Source organism: Phalacrocorax carbo, chromosome 3 (assembly GCF_963921805.1).
Source record: "Phalacrocorax carbo chromosome 3, bPhaCar2.1, whole genome shotgun sequence".
Classification (NCBI taxonomy): domain Eukaryota; kingdom Metazoa; phylum Chordata; class Aves; order Suliformes; family Phalacrocoracidae; genus Phalacrocorax; species Phalacrocorax carbo.
The window spans coordinates 95,019,586-95,042,978 of NC_087515.1; the positions used below are offsets into that span (position 1 = coordinate 95,019,586).

General features: G+C 39.5%; 1 protein-coding gene across 1 annotated transcript in view; it reads right to left on the reverse strand.

Annotated features, from left to right (window-relative positions):
- Positions 1-2,326: 2,326 nt before the first annotated feature.
- The window catches only part of CD109 (CD109 molecule), an 82,368-nt gene continuing 61,301 nt past the window's right edge, over positions 2,327-23,393 (reverse strand). The window contains exons 28-33 of the mRNA XM_064447799.1: positions 21,501-21,656; positions 21,348-21,413; positions 14,974-15,110; positions 10,556-10,712; positions 10,037-10,139; positions 2,327-7,554 (exon numbers count right to left, since the gene is read on the reverse strand). Coding sequence (XP_064303869.1) covers positions 7,364-7,554; positions 10,037-10,139; positions 10,556-10,712; positions 14,974-15,110; positions 21,348-21,413; positions 21,501-21,656 — 810 coding nt within the window. The 3' untranslated portion in view covers positions 2,327-7,363. The remainder of the gene's footprint in view (positions 7,555-10,036; positions 10,140-10,555; positions 10,713-14,973; positions 15,111-21,347; positions 21,414-21,500; positions 21,657-23,393) is intronic.

The following is a 23,393-nucleotide window of genomic DNA, read 5'->3' on the forward strand; positions in this document are numbered from 1 at the left end:
CTTCTCATACTGGGCAAAAAAAAATATAAACCCACAAACCTGCAGCTCTTAAAGCAGTTACACATATGGGAGGAAAAAAGTAAGAAACAAGACTGAGACATTCTGTATCTTTTATCTTCTGCTGCCCTCTGGAAACAGGTCTATTTTCTACAAGGCCTGAGGATTGCAGGGAACATGCTAAGTGAGCAAAACAAATTATAGAATGGGATTTTTTTCAAAGCAAATTAATATAGTACTTTTTCTTCAGTGGATTCTTGATTTGTATGACTGAGGTATTTAAAATTCATCAAAATAAATTATTTCAAAACTTATACTCCTACACTTTACTGTATTTCCCTGTAAAAAGATATTATTGGAACACATAGTGAGACACCCTACTGCAACAAACTTGTACCGGTGCAGGAAAAGGCAGGCTCTACCTAGATGGTATGAGGCTTGCAATCTCACTAGTAGGGAAGAGACAGCAGCACCTACGTACAGGCAGAGGGCACAAGAAACAGTGAGGACATGCTGGTCATCGCAATAGCTCTCAGCTCCATGGGAGCAAACGGCTTGTCAGCACTCACACACACCATCGCGTGAAAAATCACAGCAATGGAGACCTGCTGGAGGGGTTTGCAGGAGTACTGATCAGGCTGGGATGGAGCTCATTTTCTTCACAGCAGCCCTAACTGTGCTGTTTCAGATTCGTGACCAAAACAGTGTTGATAATACACTGATGTTTTAGCTGCGTCAAGGCCTTCTCCTTTCACATGGGGCTCTCCTAGCAAGTAGGCTAGGGGTGGGCAAGAGGGTGGTAGGAGACACAGCCAGGACAGCTGACCCAAACTGACCAAAGGGATGCCCCATACCATACAGTGTCATGCTCAGCAATAAAACTGGAGGTACTTTCCAAAGTAGCTGCTGCTGAGAGGCTGGCTGGGCATCAGCGTGCTGGTGGGAGGTGGTCAGTGATGGCCTTTTCATCCCTTGATTTTTCTTTTATCCCCCCCCCCCCCCCCCTTTTCCCTTCCACTATTAAACTGTCTTTATCTGCACCCATGAGTTTCTCTCTCCTTGCCCTCCCAATTCTCTCCCCCATCCCACTGGGAAGCAAGTGAGTGGCCCATGAGTGCTTAGTTGCTGGTCAGTGTCAACCCACCAGAGCAGGAAAGCAGTGATCCAGCTTTATAAGTGCATATAAAAGCATGCAGAGCCATGCACGTATCAGCCCCTGGGGTATGCCACCAGTGGGCTTTGTGCTGCTGATCACAATCCTTTCAGTCCAGCTGTTCGGCCAGTTTTCAGTCTACCTCAGTGCCAACCCACCAGTTATCTATGAGGATGTTATGAGAGAAAGCCTTGCTAAAGTCTATATAAACATCCACTGTTTCTCCTCAGCCACACAGCCCATCCTCTCATCATAGAAAGCTATCAGGTTGGTTAAACATGATTTCAGCTTCATAAATCTGTGCTGACAAGTCCCAAGTGTCCTTTATCCATCCTGAGTTTGAGCTGATAGCTATTTATCTGTAAGTAAGACCCAAAAGGATTTTGGTCTCGTTAGGCAACAAAAGCTCTGAAGTAAAGAGTAGATTTGTGAGACATCAGCACAGGGATGGTTGCTGAGCTCATGGGTGAGATCACTGACACATCAGGGTAAAAAGATGAGCAAGGCTGAGCAGAACCTGATCTCGAAGCTGAAATGGCCCAGGAAGCTCTTCCAAGGGCAGGCAGGAGGAACCGTGAGAGAATTGTGAGGACAATTAGGGAAAGGTAGTGTCATGAAGGCCAAACTTCTAAAGCATGAAAACTAACAGTTAAAATAGCAGTTCACCTCAAAAAACCCTAATTTGCACATGAATTTTTTTTTTATAAAATACTTTGGTATAAAGATTACTTGGAAGTCTTTTACTGCCACTACAGGCCCCATACAGCAATAAGCTCCTTATCTGAAAGGGCTGCTCCTGTTCACAGAAACAGTACAGTTCCTGAGGTTCTCCATGAGCACAAAGGGCCTGCCTTGAGTTCATCACATAATCTTAGATATACTACTTCTGTTGACGTTAACAGCAAAGCTTGCAATAAGTTCATGTTGACTAAAATAATATACTTCTAAAACGTGGTGTCCCCTACCTGGAAAAGGCCCACACAAAGATCTATACAGTCATGGTTAGCGGCCGGACCATGGAAGTCACCATTGCACCACTTCAGATTATAAGCTTTAAAACACAGGTGAGGCAGCCTCAAAGACATGCTGAGGATGGGCAGCGGCCAACACAGTACAGAAACTGCGATCTAATACAGGTGGCTGTATTGTTAAACAAGGAAACACTAGATATTTGTTATTAAAAGTCATCTTTAATAGAATTTAAAAATAGCTATTGCAAACTTTATTTGAAGAAAAATAAAACAATGACAATTTTCCAAAATCCTGTGAAAAAGTCTAGTTCCTTAACACTTGTTTTATTATTTGAAAAGAGAGAAGCAATTTGCATAGCTGGCACGTTAGTTCACCTCTGTTTGCTCTAAACAGCTCATAAAAGCATTCTTTTTCTACCATTTCTGATTTGATCAAAAGTGGAAATGCATATGATGGACCTAAACTAGATCAAAGTAGGTATCTGACTAGGTCTCAAGGCAGCCAAGAATTTTAGTTCAAATCACTTAAGGCCTGATATGGAAAAAGAAGAGATGCAATAACCAGTAGGACAGCTAATGTATGGTACATTACATCTGTTTATATGATGCTTCCTCTGAGCCAGCATTTTTTTAATATTTTCTCCCTGATATTAGTATCCCACCCAAGCTAACAATACTAAAAACCACAACAAAAAAATCAAGTCATAATATAACATGATAAGGTCTGAGCAAGGCTCAGATTTTGGGTAAGCATTAAGGAATACAGAAATAAAATGTATTATTTGAAGTTAAAGAAAATCTTGACACTGGAATTCTGGTGGTTCAAATGTAGCACACAAGCCATTAATGCTTATACACATCTGAAAATAACAAGCTATCCATTAGGAAAAATAATCACTGGATTGATCTAATACAGCACACTGTCAGACTTTATTACATAGAATGGCATTAGTGCAATGATATTTGCAAGTGGCACAGAAAAATATAATGAACTGAGTAAGAAACAAGACTGAAGTCACATATTTTGACATGGGGAAAACTCAAAAGACCTGATCAAGTAACTGTTCTTATATTTTATGGATAAATTACCAGTGAGAACATCCAATTTCAAAATCTTCTATGTTTTTAGAGGACTAAACACATAAAGATGGTTCTCTGCATAAAGATTTTATGGTAGAAGAAGAAAGGCTATAACATAAATATTGTTGGCCATTAAATTTGAATACTCTTTCTTAGTGTTTGAGATAGAAAAATTGTGCCATTAGGCACCAGTTGCTTTCCAAATATTATCTTTTCTAAAACCTAACTGTATGTTTTGAAAAACAGAACATAACAAAATGTTGTTGGTTTGGGCACTTTGTGAAGATCTTGTGTGTTTTTAATTGCACATACATTGTACACTGTAGTACACTGGAGCCTATATAATGGCTATGTATATACATATGCTTTCTACAGGAATCTGCTTAAACCAAATATTGCCAATATTCACCAACCTCAACAACACGTTTGGAGAAATATTGCTAGGATAATATTTTGAAAACGGAATAAAACCAATTTTTGAATCTTAGGTTCGATTTTCAACAGTACTTTTCAAGGCAAAAGAGGGGCGCGTAACGTTGGACCTCAGCCCTCCTGTTTGTCCCGCACCAGTCTGCACCCTTTATCACATGCCATTGATGTGCACAAGCCACAAGCTCCTGCTTGTGAAGTAAACGGGAGCACAGTGGTGCCATGCTGGGAACCAAACCAGCCACCAAGCCGGCCCAGCAAGCGGGCTCTGAGGTGCTGTAAACCCATTAGGCAGCACTCGTTCCCTGTCCTGTACAACAGCATTCAGTATAGAAGGTTTCTAGATGACACACACAGAGAAACCTGTAGAGAAAACTTCAGATAAGATCATGGATAACAGCAAAGGTAGGATTTGGGGAGGGAGATCCTTTAAAATGCATTATGGTTTTGTTTTAAATCTAATCCTAAATAAATCATTGTTTCTTATTGATTTAATGGTGTATTAATGGCTCTGCATAGACCATGTCCATTGACAGCATGTGGCTGAAAAGGGCACGGGAAGTACCAGAGAATACTCAAATTTCAAACAAAGAGCAACCACACAAAAATGTTCAGGCAATGCAACATGAAGGCTCCATCACAAAATACCTTTTCCTGACTGCTTTTAGCACCATGCCTTAAAGCTCCTAAAAGGCCTTGCTCTTAAAGAGTTCTTTTGCTAAAAGATTTCCTAGTAACCGAGTGGGAGCATGTCCCCTCTAACATCAAAACCTGATACATGCTGAGCATTTTTGTAAAGGTTCCTACATAACAATGAGGAAAACAAAAAAGTCGCTGTGCCACCTAACATTCCCTTTCCTCTGTTCCACTCACTGCCAACACACAATACAAAATTTATCCTCTGCAACTCATTCAAAGCAATAATAGCTGCAACTGCAAAGTGACCAAAGGCATCTGTGTAGGAAAGTTCAAGGCCACCTAGTGTAAACATTCCTTTGAAGTCATATGACGTACACTGTTCCTTTAAAACAGCTTGGTACAGAGGCGGATCTGCATGTCTGTAATGATATGCCTGCTGTATAGAAAAAAGTAAAATGGAGGATGTTTGTTCACTGACTCCGACAATTTCCACGACATGGAGCATTATGACTGATGCTTCTTAGTAGGGCGTGCAAGACAGCCAAGAGTCATTTAAAAACATGTGTTGTTTGTCTCAAAAACAAACGTAAGGAAAGAGTAATAAAAGCTGCCCTGTCTGCAATTAGGCTGAGCAGTTTAAATCCATTTTTCTTAGGGATATTCAGTAAGCTGGGACTGCCTGAAAAATAAAACTAATTTATTCCTACTATCTAATGTAAAGGAGTAGTTTATCTCTGGCACATCTTTTCTAGAAAATAAGCCTCTTTATCCTAACATTAATCAGGTATCAATGACCCTCTCAGAAACTCTACATACACTAAAAACTGGAAGTATTGTGAGCTTTGGGTTCTTGAAATTATAGTAAATGGAGGCAAATGACATGTCAAGGCTGTTGTCCCCAAAGGTAAAAGAAGGCCTGCTTTCACAGTTCTCCCACAGCAAAACACATCCCAGTTCAGAGTGTGAACGTACTCCAGATCTTACACTTGGCACAATTCAATCTATGCTTTCATACATGGGTAAAGGATCTGAGACACAAAGATATATTTCAGTTTGTATCTTGGTTTCTATTAGCTCTGGAGCCATGTAACCAAGGGCATGACTTACAGAGGGTCAGATCCTGCGTCCTACTGACTAAGTAGTGCTTTGGATTTCAATAAATATAATATTACTTCACGTGGGTCAGAGAGGAGCACGGGCACTCATGTTAAAGCACTAATCAACTATTCAAGGGGCTAGATCCAAAGTGCACCAAAGGCAAATGAAAAGCATGAACTGGCTACAAAGAACCAGGCCTAAGCTCTGCCAGAGACAGAACAGAAACCCAAGTTTGTGAAAAACTTCGTAAATTCTAAATACAGCTAAAGTAAAACAAATAACTCCACCTAAACCAGTTTTACAGTTAAAAACCTATACCTCAGTATTAGAAGGCACCCAGTTCAGGAAGTTCAGGCCTCTTCCCATGCTACCATGCACTAATTTCCTTTTTGAACAAAAGTATAGATGAGCATATAATACAAAAATATACATTTCAAGCAGTAGCAAAATTTGAATGGAAATTAGAAATTGCTCAAGGAAAGTGACTGCCGTATTATTGCATGTGTACATGTACACACTCCGTCTCAAAAGGGTATGAAAGAAAGGGAATCAATAGCCTTAAAACTTCTAACTCTGTTAGCTGGCATGATAACTACTAACTTCATTTTAGTCACTAGGAATGTTATCAGCTTGGCTTCCTTATCAAAAAGAAGTAAGCATTAGAAATCACAGGCAGTGTTCAAGAGCATACATAGGCTGCTAGACAGAGAAGGCGTTCATACACTCACTCAGGAGGAAAGAGCTCCCATGCTCACATGTTTCCACACTCATACAGACCTGAAGCTGCCCCCATGTGCAAAGAGCAGGTTTGGGTGTAAAAGTGCCTGCTGCTCTTCACCATCCGTCTCCTCCATCCCACTTCAGCAAAGCACTTAAGTATACAAGGGTGTGCTTAAAGTCAAGCAAGCATGTAAATTGTTCTGCTGCACTGAATGCATGTCCAGCCCACACCTCCTAAAAGCCTCTCCCACCAACCAACAACAGGAGCTGCATGCACAGATGGTATTCAGGGCCAACCAGCTGACATGGCACAGAGCGCAGTAAACAGCTGTTTAGGGTTATACTACTTAAATCGTTGACGACACCGCAAATGCAAGACATAAATGATGCCCCAGAGTGACATTTCTAGAAGGCTTTCGAAAACCAGAACAGGATCAAGGCAATCTGCATGCTGCTGACCATAAATATGCCAGGGGACACCAGCATTCTCACATGGAAAGAGAATTAGGTTTGTTTCTGAATAACCCTGGAAAAATGAAGTCTCAAATGTAGACTCCATTTTTGATACATTTACAGCCTTTCAGGGTAAAATGCATGAGAACATCCTGAGGCCTTATTTTCAAACATGAAAATAAGCTTATGAATTGGCAAAAAATCCACCTAGCTGCTCTGTAATGATAAAAAAAGACTGACAATTTTCTGGAGTGTTCATCAGTTTGTGAATGCAGCACTTTTTGGCTCTTGGATCTGCTCTGAAGCCAGCTCCTTTTATTTTTCATGTTATCCCCCATGAGAGCATACAGCAAAATTCAATATTAGTGTCAAGTGTCATGTCTGCAGAACAGAACAAAGCGAGCTCTGATACCAAGCTCCCAGCGCTCTGCTTACCAACACCCAACAGAGAAGCAGCGTTTCAGAAAAGCACGGTAAACTAACATATGACCCTAAAAAACAAGCACAGTTGAAAGCTGGGGTGAAAAGGGAGCGGGAACATGGGGCTAGGTTTGTAATTTCTCAGACTGCTTTCTTGGTTAACTCTGTGCTTCTTCACAAAATAACTTCAGTATGAAACTAACACTTGGAAAGTTTTTCCAGCAGACGCTTAAAGAAGTTTTCTGGCACAGCCAGAAATTTACCATATGGGCCAGCCCAGCTCTCCCTGAACGCAGCAGGAGTTTGGTCACTGTAATCACTGAAGACGGGCTGGTATCTGAACATAAAATTTTCTTTGGATAATTTATGGAAACCTTAGATGTGAAACATAATCTGTTTCCTTTTACAGCGCCCAACTGCACAGCAAGTTTACATGAAGGACAAATAGCACGCAGAACAAGGAGGCCAACGAAGAGTGCTGAAGCAAGGCTGTAGAACCATCTCGGTGGCAAAGACTGCAATCACTGTCACAGAAGTCACAAGGGGTTATACTTTGCATTACTTCTGAATTGTAGCTTCTCACTGCTCTTCTCCCTGTTCAGAAAAAGGTTAGTTAACATTAGTTAATGAACTTCTGAGAACTGACCAACCAATCAGCTTCACAAAGAAAGCATTTTTAAAGGATGCACTAAACTCTGATGCAGACCTTGTCATGCACTGCAGAATACTCCCCTGAGTGGGTGTTTAAGCCTAGGCATTAATGTTCATTCTTTTCCCAAAACATCAAAACATTCTCAATATATTCAGGCAAATGCTTGGTAAAAGGCACGCTTTCATAGACTCAATCTCAACTGTTAGACCCAATCTGTTCAGAAACTTCGGTCAGACATCTTAAAAGGAATTTTGCCCCTACCTACGCAGTTCACCCCATGACAAAGGAACTGGGATACTTTACCTGGCAGGTTACTGGCTATGACATTTAAGAGCTAGGTCTCTCATAACTGACACTTTCTCTCCCACTATTATGTGCAGGAGCTTCAGCTTCCTGAATGTGGGACTGCCCACCTCACCTAGCTCCTGCTCCTGTATTTTGCTCCTCAGTTTCCTGAAGGGTTGCTCCAGAGCTGAACAGACTATAAGCCTGGAAAGCCATATTGATTTCAAAAACTTTAACGCATGGTAATTGCTCACAGAACAGGCTTTTGCAAAGTTTCATTCCCTTAGTGGGTTTTGTGGTTTGAAGGTTTTCATTCCAACTAGGGACACTGCAATTTGTTTTTTCTTAATAGTATTTAACTGAAATTATATTCAGTTTCTTTTCAAGTCTCAAGATACTAAAAAATAAAAGTAAAAGATGTACCATTATGGGGCCCAATGCTTACCCAGCAGTGACACCCAACTAGCTCTGAACAAAGTCAGGTAAGAGAAGCAGCAGAGTCATTTGAACATGCTAAGTAGCTGTGTATATTAACCCTGGCATATCTTGCTGGCACTGCTATATTGGCACCCAACCCACTTCTTATACCTATACCACTTGTAATATCTGCCACACAGATGTAATTTTTGATAAATGCCAGCGCATGAGGAATCCTTAGACATCTCTTAGCACTGAATATGACATGAACCTGACTGTCACCATCACATAAAATACACACCTGCAGCTTGGGTCACCAACTATGAGAATGATGGAAAACAATAGATTAAAATAAAAGCACATTCCTGTATTAGATAGGAAAGAGTTCTCTCAGAATAACTCAGAATCATGGCATAAGTATATATGTCGACCAATGATATATGTCTATGCTACATAGTAATAGGAATGGAATCCTGTAAAATAATATCTGAAGCAACCTTTTAAGTTAAGGCTGCCTATTTGCAGCACTGATTACATCATACAAAGTTGAGTCCTTAAGGATATTGATTTGTATCTTTAATTTAATATTAATTTGTTAATTGATAATTTATAGGCACTATATGTATTTAAACAGAATAAAAGTATTTATACACGTGCATTTATATGTGACTTTTTTTGTACACCTATTCATTAGCCTATCTAACAGTGTTCTTACCAAAGACTAGGTCCTGAGCTCTTCTCCTAGTCATTGAAGCATACAGAAATTCCTTTTGGCCATAGAATCTAAGTGTGATGTGTTTGTCTCATGTAAAAATTACTCTAATTTGTTAAGCCACTAGGCCTTAATGGACAGTTTCATTACATCTGCTTATTCCCTATTTTAGTTTAAATTTCTGTTATTGAACAAGCATTTCAGCCTACATATAATAAATATGATCTTCACCTAGCTACAGCAGTACACATCATAGTGTATTTGGTTGTCTTTTGTCTTGTGCTAAAACAAACCAAAGAGAAGAATATTGCCTGTACAACATTTTTATGCCTTATCTCAAACCAAGCCCAAATCCTTAATAATGTTTCAGCTGGCTGGTGTAATGAAAACCTCTCTAATATCTTCTCCAGCAGCTTGTAATCTTTATATGCTTTTCATTCTGCCCAAAAGCTTTGTACATTGCTGCCTTTCTCTAAAACACGCTCTATTAAAACAAAACAAAACAAAACCACCACAAAACCCCAAACCAAAAAACTATGAAACTATTTTTCCCAGGTAGATCTTTTTTACGTAACTATAGAAATCAAACCACTGGGATTTTCTCCTGTGAAAGACTCTTAGTTTAAACACGAAACAGCTGAAAAACCTACTTGAAAGATAATCATTAACTTGGTAAGTGAACCACAGTGAAGTTCCTGCTTCATTTTGGTAGTGTTGGAAACACATTAGGCCATATTGAAGCCAATTTATACCAGCTGACAATTAAGTTATGACAATTCACACCAGCTGAGGAACCAACCTCAGGACAGTAAACATGTACATGGAAAAACACTACTATTTGTTAGAAAATTTGTCATGTCGGTGTCCAAAAAGGCTGCAGCTCAATGAAAAAAGCAAACTTCAGTGCAATGTGGTTTTATCTTCAACAAAATTTGTCCTGTTTCTGTGAAAAGAAATTTTCTTTTAAACTTCTGAATCACTAAGATCTATTTGGAATGACTGACACTTACTAGGTTCATAGTAATCCACTATAGTCACTGAAGCATCTTGGATGTTTGCCACTTTGAAGTCTCTCACAGCCGGAATATCCACACAAACCTGTGTTTCATTTAGCTAGAAAAACAGAAGAGAAACATCCTGAGAACCCTGGTGATGATGGTTTCATGGAAGAGGTAAGGAATTCTAGGTCAGCAGTAGCCCCTTCTGTTTCTAAAGACTTGGAGTAAGGATGCATATAAAGATGCTTATCTCATTCATAGTCATTTTGGCCAAACTACAGACTTCTTGAAATGCCTGCCTTCTTATATATGATTTTTAAGAGGCTTAATCTAGAAACCCCTTATAAATATAACGGAGTTGTACCTACCCAATCGGTCTCACTAAAAAAACAGTGGAACTATTAATTCAATGCCAATAGCAGATGTTGATTTCCCCAAAGAATCATAATGTCTTTCCAAATTTAAACCAAACAATGGCAGAGTCAAGATTAACATCACTAGAAACACATTTCTTTCTAATTTTCAACTTACAGAGTCTAAGTATAGGTTGACTTTCCCATTGTACTTTTCCATCTTCTTAACTGTATTGTCTAATGGAATGAAATCTGGTGACACGGAGAAACCACTGAGTAAGCCAACCTCCATGAGGACCATACCACTACTGGGAGCTGCGCCAGAACCCAAGTACCTTTTCAAAACACAGAGACAAAGAAACTTTTAGCAGAAATACAGTAGTCCGCTCTCCAAAGAAACTATCTGATCATTAAATCCCAACTATGGAAGTAATAATGCTTAAGAATACTTAAGAAACAGATGGAACAAAATGCCAACAAGAAAATTTCTAGTGATAAAGAGATAATAATTGATTTCTCTATTATTCTGCCTGATAATTTCAGCCACATATACAAAAGCAGGTTTAGCACTGAGAAAACTATAGTACATAAATCATATGAAAGACTACTCTGACACCACTAGGAGCTTTCCATTGGAATCTATAAGTGCAGGTTTACATCACAAACATGCAGGAAATACTGCAACTAAAGCCATGTTTCAAAATAAGTAATTAGGAACTCTTGAACTGAAATACACATATTTCCTCTTATGGATGCATTTGTTTGCTTTTACTCATTTTTGGAGGGTGAGCTAAAGATATATGACAAAAAAAGTCTCCCAAATCTTTTCATATTTCCTTCATAGAGATTGATAGTTGCATTAACAAAGTCACCATCAGATTATTTCTCAAAGCTCCAGTTTTAAAATGCATGGCTACGTTATTCATCCAGTTTTGGAAAAAGAAGATTTAATAAGTTATGTTCCTTCTTTTTTCCTAAATAATGCTTATTATTACATCTTCTTCCAAGATGAGAATCAGATGCTGGACTAAAAAGTGATGCTCTGTTGAGCAAGCCTTACATACTATGGTGCACAACAGAACTATCAAAATATATTTATGGTGTTCTGTGCTACAAGTGATACCTAAATGACCTGCAAAAGATTATATTGCTTTAAATAAAGCAGGTGGCAGAAGACGTTCCCCCCCACCCCTTGGCATCATCTAACAATTATTATTGTTAGAATAGAAGTGTCTCCAAACCTCATTTTGAAGGCCTGACAGTAGTTGAAAGTAATTGGATAAAACTATTTCTTTGTAGACCAGGAGAGTTTAAAAAAGGGAAGACTTGCTTTCAAAGCAATGCTGTTAAGCATGGTAGAATGGCTGATTGAACCCAGATATGACTTTGAAAGAAATACAGCACAACTGCTGACTCCAGTTGGCTCGTGAGATTAGAAACAAATGAAACCATCTGTTGGATGATGCGCTGTGCCAAAGTAGCTGCCATTGAAAACAAATAACTGAATTGGAACTGGATGTAATTATTTCTGCATAATTACCAATAAGAGGGGAGGAAAATACCCAAGCTGTCTAGCCAGGCTGGGATACTACCAAAATAACAACAGGTAACCAAACCAGCTTGGTATTCATAAGAAGTGAGATACATCCCTAGAAGTTATGAGGATCTAGCTCTCTTAACAAAGAAGAGAGACAGCCTTAGTGGGTAGCTCCCGGTATTATCTCTTCAACTCCATGGTCTCCTTAAAACACACAAACAAACAAAAAAAAAAAGCAAAAAAGAAACAAACCACCGAACCACAACCACCATGCAAGAATGACCAGTTACAGAGAGAAAGAAGACTTGAAACTTGTACCTGAAGAGCACTGAGAATGTTTTGAGTTGAATTTTATGTTTCAGCTCTTCAGCAAAATGAGATCTGTGTGAGACCCTCTTATAGATGACGCAAAGAGGAGAAAACAACACCAAGCTAGTGTAGGCAGAAAGCATAGACAAAAGAGTGAATAGAACCATCAGCAATCAGTTTCCTATGCCTGGAAATGGTATGCACGCAACAAGACTGACCAGAGAAGAAACTGGCAGCCCTGGGTATTTGCCTTCCAAACAGTGAGTTAGCTCCTCTAACCAAGAATCAGTTTAAATTGAATAAGACATTATCTGCTCCAGTGTCATAAATTATAGCCAGTTGAGATAACCATGGCCAATCACTATCAAGTTGGTTAAAAGAAGGCAGAATATTCTGCAGATTAGAGAAAGAAAATAATTGCAAAGCTGCAGCCTCCATTACCTAACTGCATATCCAGAGCTAGCTAAACTGGTTGAGATTTCAGCAGTCTTTCTGTATTTGCTTACTTTGGTTTCTCTACCAAAAAGCCACATCATGCTGTAAAGATTATAAGTAGACCAACTTTAAACTAATTCTGAAATTTAAATAGATAATACATATATTATATAAAATACATAGGGAAAAGTAAAGAAGAGGATGACTAGTCTATCAAGCCAAGCAACCAGAGATGAAGTCTCAGCCTAAAGAGCAGAAACACAGACTTACTAGAACTTGTATCAGTCCACTTTCCATTGTAAGAGTTGATGGATCTTGATGTGCCAAATATTCTCCTGGGGCAGATTTATAATGCCACTAGATTTTTCCCCTGTCCTTTGAACACTTTGCAATTAAAACATCATCACCCTAGAGCCTTCCCAGAAAGATGGAGCCCTTCCTGTCTGTATTGCTGAGCCAAAGGCCTTAGCTAGAAAATCAGAATGCTTAGCCAAGACTTATCCCAGACCCATCATGTAAGCCCTTTATATGTCAGGAGTTTGTGCTAGACTTCAGAAAGCTGTTGACACTTCTTAGAAAACTTTAAAAGAGAAAAAAAACATTCTATTTCAAGAGCTCTCATGTATTCTAGTGTCCCTGCCCACCATCTGTATCACTGAATTGGTTACCAGAAAACACATAAAAACAGGGCCCTGGCTTTGTGCCTTCTGGTTATTTCCCAAATTAAATCAATCCTCTGTGTACTGAAATCATATTCGCTATAGCTGATTATTTGTGTGATGGTGTCACCTAGAGGCTCCGTCTCCAGTCACAGCTCCCTTGTGGTAGGCAGAGCATAAAAACAGTTCTAGGCATATGGTGTTTAAAGTTTAAATAAATAACCAAAAGAGGATGTGGAGGAAAGGAATGCAAGAGTAATAACAGTGGATCAGGTGGTACTTTGCAAGTCTTGCATTTACAAGGAACCCATTATAATGTCACGAGAAGAAAACAGTATTTCTAGAGGAAGTATTCACAAACAGATGAAATTCTAAAGTACAAAGAATGTAGTCATCTCAACATCCTTGTAGATAATAAAAGATAGAAGATAAAAATCATAAATATATATAGAGATACAATGTCCTATAGGGTTTTCTGTGAAATATACAGTGCTCTTTAACTACAATATGAAGCACATACTGAAGAAACAGCGAGAGAACAACTGTCTTCATATATTTCTTTTAAATACATGTATAAACACTTTCACAGCAAGTAAAAATGAGGCAGCAAAGCAGTCAAAGAAACAACTTGGTTTAATGACTAACCTAGGAATATGGAATATGACTGTTCAATGTCACCTGGTCTCATCTGATCCAAATTCTGTCCAGGTAACAGCTGGTGGCTGTTCTACAGTCTCTGAGATGATGCTTCAGCAGTCTCAGCTCAGTTCATAGTAGGTGTTTACTGAACAAGAAACATCTTCCCAGATGCACCACCCCACGCCCCCGCCTTATTCAGCAGAAAGAATAGAATTAAACTGGCCAGAAACCTCACCACTTCTTTCAACTCTAGAATGATGCTTATATTATATTACCAAAATCATAACTATAAGACTTACTGGTAAATGAAAGACCACAAAGATATTTTCACAATAAGACAAAACCCCAGTTGAATTTATCATTATGTTAACGCGGATTTTGAGTCCTGCTAAAATTGTTCCTAGCAAAGTTTATTAGAAGAGATGACCAAAGAATGATTACTTCTGTTTCATGTATTTCACAGTGTCTTCAGCACTTCAGAACTTCCTTCTCTTTTTTTTTTTTTTAAAAAAAAAAAAAAGGTATCTACTTCTAGATCAAAAGCAAAGCATTCTGTTCATGAAAGGTAAGAGTAATGGGGAGTTGTCACAGTCTGTTACTAGAATTGTGAATGTGGAAGACACTGGTTCAATTCTCAAGTCTGTCCACAGTTCTCCACATAGCTAAGAAGCACTTGCACCAAAGAAGCCTTTGAGCTTTTTCTTGTATTTCACACAAACTCTTCCATACTCCTCTAACATTTAGGGTACCACTATCTTTATGCATACAAGTAAGAAAATATGACGTGGCCAGCAACAATTTTGCACAAAAGATCTATCACTCTATTTATTGACTTATGAATTGCTTCTTAGTTTAACTACTGCTGTTTTCACAAGTAATTCTTTGATTTTCTTTAGTTATATGTTTATATCCCATACATTAGTAAATCCATACAAACAGATAATTTAGCTCATTTTAAATAATTTTAAAGCTGTACAGACAAAGAGGTGTATGAAATGCTCCAATTGAATTACCTACCTTGTGCACACATTCAAAGTCAAATGGTTTTTATCGTCTTTGTCATCCTTTACATCAACATTCAAATCAAAGGCTTCTTGTTTTCGGACAGATCTGAGCCTCTGGTCGGAGTGTTTTGTATTGTAAATAACATTGAGCTGTGGATTGCAAGATGACATATGTAAAGCAAATCTGTGTGGTTAAAACACTATATTTTTAACAGCATAACACCAGAGGAGTGCTCACATGAGACAGGATACATGGCCCTGATCTGACAGTTACACATGAGATTCATATGAATTCTCTGAAAGAAATATCCTTTCTGAACACTTTGTAATGCAGCAGAACCAGCACAATTAGCAGGGCACAACTGAGGCAAACACAAGGGAGCTCTAGGACAACCAGCAATTTTCTCCCTAGCTGCTGTCTGCTGGTTTATGTGTGCAGCTGCTTCCCGACAGCATGAAATGGGAAGAATAAAGGCAAACTTCAGAGACTGACACCCACTGGGTTAAAAAAAGACAGGCTGTATATGAAAGCAGAGCAAGAGCAAATACATAGTATATGTACAGAATTTATCTTCAGTCTTCATAACATAACATACATACACTCAAAACAGATGAGGAATAGCATGTTACTCCAAGCTCAGAACAACACAGTTTTCTTGCCGTTCAGTAGTTTCATTATCTGGTTCATCTGTGCAAAGACAAAGCTGCAGTCTTCAGTCTGCCTCAAGGACAGAGCTCTCGCCCCTTCTGCTCAACAACTGCCAAGCTCTGCTAAGTGAGCCAAGTAAGGAAGTAATGCAGGACAGTAACATGAATACAAATTAAGCTCATCTGTTAGGTACTGTTCGAAGAGTTTGCAATTCTTCTAGTCTAGGTGTGTATAAGACACTTGAAACACTGGTAGGAGAGTGGTAAAACCAGAAGCCCTTAAAAGAGGTCTGAATAATTAGGAGATAGCCTGATTATCTCAATATCCTATAAAATTACCAGTGCCAACAACCAAAGCAGAAATGCTGGAGCTGAAGTTGAGCAACCAATGAGTACTCTCACATTATCAGCCATGACAGAAAATTATGCAGTAATAAAAAACCAGGCTATACTGCCTACAGAGTTGAACTTGATGAGGTAAAGAAACAGCTGAATCATTACCTGCAGTGTTTCTTTAAAACTGCCTTGCTGTTTTAAAACAGAAAGTTTTAAAAACAGACTGGAAGATGACAAATGTGACAGCAAGTTTTAAGAGAACTGGGGGTCTAGAGAACTGTAGGTATCAAGTAAACTTGGTATCTGTACCAGAAAAAACGGTCAAAACTATAATAAAGGGTCAAATTATTGGATAAATAAGTAAATATGACATGTTGGATAATACATTGTTGTTATAAACCCACCAGCTACCTGAATCAAATGAAAAAACGTGGACAACAGAGCTCTGCCTAGTAAAAGCTACCTGGATGTTGCATTGGCATGTAGCTGGTTAGGCATATTACCAGCTAAAGGTACCAGAACACAAGAAGGACATGGAACATGGAACTGTTGGAGTGGGTCCAGAGGAGGGCCACAAAAATGATCGAAGGGTGGGAGCACCTCTCCTATGACGACAGGCTGAGAGAGTTGGGGTTGTTCAGCCTGGAGAAGAGAAGGCTGCGAGGAGACCTTATTGTGGCCATTCAGTACGTAAAGGGAGACTATAGGAAGGATGGGGACAATCTCTTTAGCAAGGCCTGTTGTAACAGAACAAGGGGTAATGGTTTTAAACTAAAGGAGGGTAGATTTAGACTGGATATAAGGAAAAAGGTTTTTAGAATGGGGGTGGTGAAACACTGGAAGACATTGCCCAGAGAGGTTGTAGAGGCCCCATCCCTGGAAACATTCAAGGTCAGGTTGGACGGGGCTCTGAGCAACCTGATCTAGCTGAAGATGCCCCTGCTTATTGCAGGGAGGTTGGACTAGATGACCTCTAAATAGACACCTTCATGGAATCAAAATTTTCTAAACCCACAGAAACTACCTCCACCTGAAGCTCTAAAATAATACATGGTAAGAGGTAGAAGACAGTCAGGTAATATGTTACATTTATTTATCTTCTTATACTCCTTCCTGAGCATCCACCTCCGGCTGTTGTGGAAAACAGAATATGGGGCTAGACTGAGCTTTGCTCTCACCCAAAACTATCCCTCTTGTGCCTTCTCTCTAAATACAGGAACTAGGGGAGCAGATTCAAGAGGAGAGAAGGGTCGTGCTTCTTCATGCAATACACCATTAGCTGCAGAACTACTTGCCACAAAAAGCTGTGGTTGTTAAAAGCTTAGAAATATTTAAAAAGTTACATATTCATGGAAGAAAAAAAAAAATCCATCAAGGAAATATCAACTGAGAGAGAGAGAGCACAGAGATGACCTGTGGATTGGGAAGGCCCTGTGTTGCAAATTGATGAAGGGCAAGAAGGTATACTAGTGAGATATCACTTCATGCTTGCCCTGTTCCAGTAACCTTCATTGGCCATCCTCTCCCTACTGCACTATGGGATACAGGATAATGAACTATATCAGTTTTCCTAGCACATCTGCTCTAGCACACTCATGTACTTATACCCAATAAAACACACCAAAATTGAAATTTACTTTGACAAAACATTCTAAGGTGCTTCAGACTGGTTAACACCCGATACGGTGTTGATAGTAAATGCAGCATCCCTTTGCTGTGGCACAAATGGGACACCTTCTCTAACAGAGGACAAGAGAATTGGTTGCTGACTCAGCACTTCAGTGTGGTGAATCAGAAAGATCAGCTTTTAAAACCCTAGAATGACAAAACCAAATACAAGAAACTAAGAAAATATTTACTATCAAATAATAGTTGACGTTATTTGGCAAAATGGTGATTTTCATCAACAACAGAACACTAAGTTTGCATACAGTTTTCACATACAAATCAATAATCATTATCTGTTCCCTTAGTCATGAAGATAAAACACATGGCAGGGCAGGCAGGGTTCTCCTTCGATTTTTCTAGAAAAGTAATCAGAAAGTGGCTCAAATAACTCCCCATGCAAGACCCCAACATGCACTTTACTTAGCTAATGAAAAGGGAATGAAGAGTGCTTCTGAAAAATCATAGTCCCTTTACAACAGTGTCTGGCAGCAAACGGAAAACTGTCAGTCCAAATTTAAGGGTATGACAGGGGGGTTTCCAAGATATAGGCTAGCAAGTCAGTTATAGGCTAGCAAGGCTGTGCAAACAGAGTTTAAGTTCTGATTTTTGCTTTTGCCGCTAAGTCTCACTCCTCAATACGAAAGTTATGATCTTTCTTTCAACCGACACACACACGATTGCTGTTGCCCTGCCCTGCACTGCTGAATTTCGCATGCTGTATGAGTACAGAGCCAATTCTGTACAGGCGCTCGGGACAACCGTGGTGCAACAGTGAAGATTTATCCTGTACAACTGCTCTGCAGGAGAAGGCAGTGCCAAGGATGAAGCCAATCTAGAAAGCCTGCCAGTTCAAGGCATGCAGAAAGTTTGGTAAAGACAAGCTGGCAGTGCCTCAACAGTCTGTCATCACAGAAACTATGCTGTTTTAACTTTTGCCAGAAAAAGCTAATGAATGGGAATTTACTGCCAGTGCAGGATGTCTGAAACCACATACTGAACAGGTCAATCAGCTAGTATTTTCATGGAATAAGTTATTGTTGTTACGGTCTGACTTTCCTTTCCTGATTTCTCATGACAATGAAGGAAAAATCTTTTTTACAACACAGGGTTTAATTAAAGCCTCCTTCTTTATACACCCTTACTTTGGGGACAGAAGGCTATTATAGAGAAACTAGCATTAAATCAACAAAACGAGCAACTGCATTTCTTCTTAACCCTTTTAAGAAGTTGCTGCCAAAGCCAAAGGCAGAACTGGTCCAGTCTTGTCATACTGCAACCAGTTCCAGTGAGAGGCCCAAGAAGAGAAAACTGAAAGCTCATCTTCTGCAAGGGAGATGCTTGTAACAGTAACTGACCCAATCACAAGAACTACCTTCCAAAAAATTATGATGCGTTTATAATGCCCTAATCAATGTCTCCTTCCCTATCCTTTTTGTTCTTCAACTCTTCAACTAGCAGCACAAATGCAGTTGATTGAGGGCATTAATTCAAAGAAATAATCTCCAGTATTTTTCTGTCCCTTTTCGACTACTTTTGACTACTATTTTTTGACTACTTAGTATCCACTCAAACTGTAATGGAGAAACATGCGCATTTCACAGTGTACCTTTGTCAGTGCCATCACACTGAATAACATTCAGTCCCTTGCCTAAGTCTAGTAAAAATACACTGAGTGGAAAAAATGGTCAGTGCATTTCAGTAACAAGTAACAGGTGAGTCTTGTTTTTCTCACTCCCTTTCTATACATGAGCAGGAGATCACCGAGTTCTTTTTCATCTATCCACTTTGCCCATACCCATCCTCCTTGAGCCTGCCTACCCTCCCCTCATTGCTGATCCTGGATTTCAGTGGCATTCTACTTCCATCCAGAAGGCATGGGCCACACCAAATTTCTGAGGTGTTTGCCAAGCCCAGTTCAGAGTGGTTCCAGACAGCAGAGGTGTTTCTTCAAGACTTTCAGCAGACCACTGAGGGAACTGCTTCTTCAACTCCTTTCTCTAGAGAGTACCTTTCATATACCCTAACCCTACAATCTCTCTTTCCCCTTGTGGAGTCAGTGTCTTAGGTCATCCATAGTATATACTTCCACTAAATGAGTGTCTCATGCTCAGAGACTAATACACCTGTATTATCCGCAGCTTTTCAGAGGTCTTCTCTTTCGTCTGTGTGTTTCTAAGCCAATATCATGGACAGGACAGCAGGGAAAAGAGATCCATTAGTGGCCCTATCAAATCAGATCCAATACTGTCTTCTCATATGATATTTCTCATAGGGTTAGGAAAGATCTTGGAGGTGGAATTTCTTCATAACATAATCTCTGTTATCGGGGAAGAGCAAGCAGCTGAAAAGCATAAAAAGGCTATTTACGGTTTGCTAGTTCTAAATACAGTATGTGCCAATCCCAGCTTAATTTGTTTAAATATAAGTAAATATGTTTGAATTTATAGTACTGAAGCACAGTCTTTCGCAGGACAGGCAGAGATGGGATCCACTCTGCCGTGCCCACACTTTTGGCTGATGAAGCATCTATTACTGTTGCCAGTTTGCAGGATCCTTTGACTCTGCCTTTCATGCTATTTCAGAACAGTGTAAAAATTGCTGGAGAACCTAGCCATAATATTCTTATTTTTTGCTTTTGCACTATTGTTGTATTCTACTTCAATAAAAGGAAAATAACTGTAATAACTAGCAGTGTAATCTTGTCCTGTACTGATCTGTGCCTTACCATGGTCTACCACAGGCTCCTGATGAGGCATTTCTGGTCCACGCACCTTTTTTACTCTGACCTTTTCTGCTTGCCAATGTACCACTGGAGTCCTTTGTCTTGCAAATGGACACTGCATTTCTGCAGGCGGACAGGGCTGCTTTGATATAGCTCTGGCCCATGAAAGTGTCCCAGAACTGTCAATCATCCAGCAGTACTTAAAAGGCCAGGCCATCAGACATAAAACAATCACATTAATATGTCCATTCACATAGTATCTAGTTGACCACGTTCTTCAATTAGTAAAGTGCTTTGGTACTGATTTAAGACATTTCAGAAGACTGTTCTTATTAACATATTGTCATGGTTTCAGCTGGGATAGAGTTAATTTTCTGCACTGTAGCTGGTATAGTGTTGTGCTTTGGACTTAGTGTGCTGGTGGCACACAGATGTTTTGGTTGTTGCTGGGTAGTGCTTACACTAGTCAAGGACTTTTCTAGCTTCCCGTGCTCTGCCGGGTGCACAACAAGCCAGGAAGGGAGGCGGCACAGCTAAGAGAGCAGATCCAAACTGGCCAAATGGATATTTCATATCATGTAACATCATGCCCAGTACATTAACTGGGGGGAGCTGGCCAGGGTGGGTAGCAATCATGGCTCGGAGACCAACAGCGTCAGTCGGTGGGTGGTGAGCAGCTGCATTGCTTGTTGTTTGGATTTTTGTTTTTCCTCCTCCTGAGGGTTCATACCTCTCTCTCTCTCGTTATTTTTTTTTTCATTATATTACTATGATTATTATTATTACTGTCGTATTTTAATTATTAAACTGTTCTTATCTCAATCCGCAAGTTTTCTTACTTTGACTCTTCTGATTCTCTTCCCCATCCCACAGGGGAGGGGGGAGTGAGCAAGCAGCTGTGTGGTATTTAGTTGTTGACTGGGACTAAACCACAACACATATTTTATTAAGCTTCCAAAATATACCCTCCTTATAGAGACCATATCTTTAGCAAGAATAACTGATTTGTGTACCTGAAAGACAGCAAATCCTGTTCCCTCTGCCGTCACTGTAATTGTTATCGGTTGTGCAGGGGCAATCTGAAAGAAAGATGAGTAGAACAGTATTTTCATAGCACTTTCAGAGTCAGCAGACTTTGTGAAAATATTCCTCGCTTTCTACAGTACCTCCTTGGTCTGAAGCAGAAAACGGTTTTGCATATCAATTGAAAAGATTTCTGGCATTTTCAAAGAAGTTGCTGTCACTGTTACATCCATTTCTGTTTTGCTTGCAGTAGTGAGAGTTGCAAATAGACTCAAGGCTTGCAAAGCCACCACCGTGTCCTGTTGAGAGAAAGAAATCCTGTATTAAATAGAAGAAGCCTGCACAATGAACTGTGTATAGGCCATGCCTTGGGGAGCTCACGGTCCCTGCATTGTCCCATTTGTTGATTACGTTGGAGTCTTCATGCAGCTGCCTCCACATCTCTGTTGGGATTGCACTGGCACAAAGAATCCCAGCACAGAAGAGGGATAGCAACACAGGACAAGGTAGCTACTGTGACATGCCATGGAGAACAAGGTGGGAGTCAGCTAAGTAAGTTTTCCTCTTGTGCAAGGTATGTGGAAGACCTGACACCCCAGTAGAAACAACAGTCAGAATCACACACCACACAGACAGGAAAGAGAAAGCCAACGAGGACAGTAATGATTCTGTTACTTTCTAGATTTATTTAGTGACTATGCATTAAATTTCCAGTACTGCACAGGAGTTATTCAGGGTACCTTGATCACCAAAGCAAAAGCTATAGGCCTGAAAAACTATTAACATTTATTAAAAAAAAAAAGCCAGAAATGAGTTTTTATCAGCCCCCGGCAGCAATTTCAAAGGGGTTCTGCCCGGTTTTTATACTGTACATTTGATCAAAAGGTTTTGTGCAATTGTTTAACCACTGCAGAATATGCTTATGGACATATATATGCTTATTATCATATATATATCTAAAATTCTCTTTTGTTTATCTTTGTGTATGATTGCAGGCTTAGCTCTCCAGGTTTTGAACACAAGAGGCAGTTTTTGAACATTGGGTCCAGCACAGTCTAGTGAGTGAGAATTTCAAAAAAATACAGTAATCGATTATGCCTCTAATGTTTCTCAGGGATTTTTGGTGTTCACGTATCTCATTTTGCACCTATTTTTAACCAGCAGGCTCAGCATACAGGGCTGTTTTATTCATTCTTAGGTAACAAAATTCTGGTAACAAAATTCTAACATAACAGAAGCTCATTTACTATGACATGGTGATTGTGCCATACCTTAAGGTACCAGCATGTGCTGCCTATTGACTCTAAATGATTAGAAACCACTCTCCTTCCCATGCCACATCTTCGTCTGAGATGACCTGCTTCACTGGTTAAAATCCAGGAAGATCAGCTGATTACCAACAGTGCCAAAGTCACCAGGAAACGGTCACAGCCGAAACATGAGGTGCATGGCCCAGCATCACAATGCTGGGTCCAATACACAACCTCACAACCTAAAGAGTTAGGGAGTATGGTCTCAACCCAGACTCATAGGCCCCTCTTGCCCAGCAACACAGGCTATTCAGAATTTGCTACTCTTCCCTACCCTTTAAATCTACATTCATATATATGCAATTTTTTGTATGGATTGTTTTCCTGTGTATATGAGATATGTACAGTTTATGCTCAAACATTAAAAGCATCACAAAGCAAAATGTACTGATTGCAAATACATAGTAAGCTATATCACATATACAAATTGCAGTGAGTTACCACGCCCTAACTTACAAAACATCACACGTGCAACTGATTACTTTCCTCCTTACTGTTTAACAATATATTAAGTTTCTAATGTAATAAATTCATGGAAGGAAACACTCCAAACATTTTTTTTAAGCAATCTTAGAAGTTAAAAAAAAGTATGGGGTCATTTCCACAAATTTAAAAAGGCATCTAGGGAGACATTGGAACAATTTTGAAATCAAAGTAGTTTAGACTATGGGAGAACAAAAGGATTAAATTCATTTCTTAACTTCACCCTCAGGGGAAATGGTACAC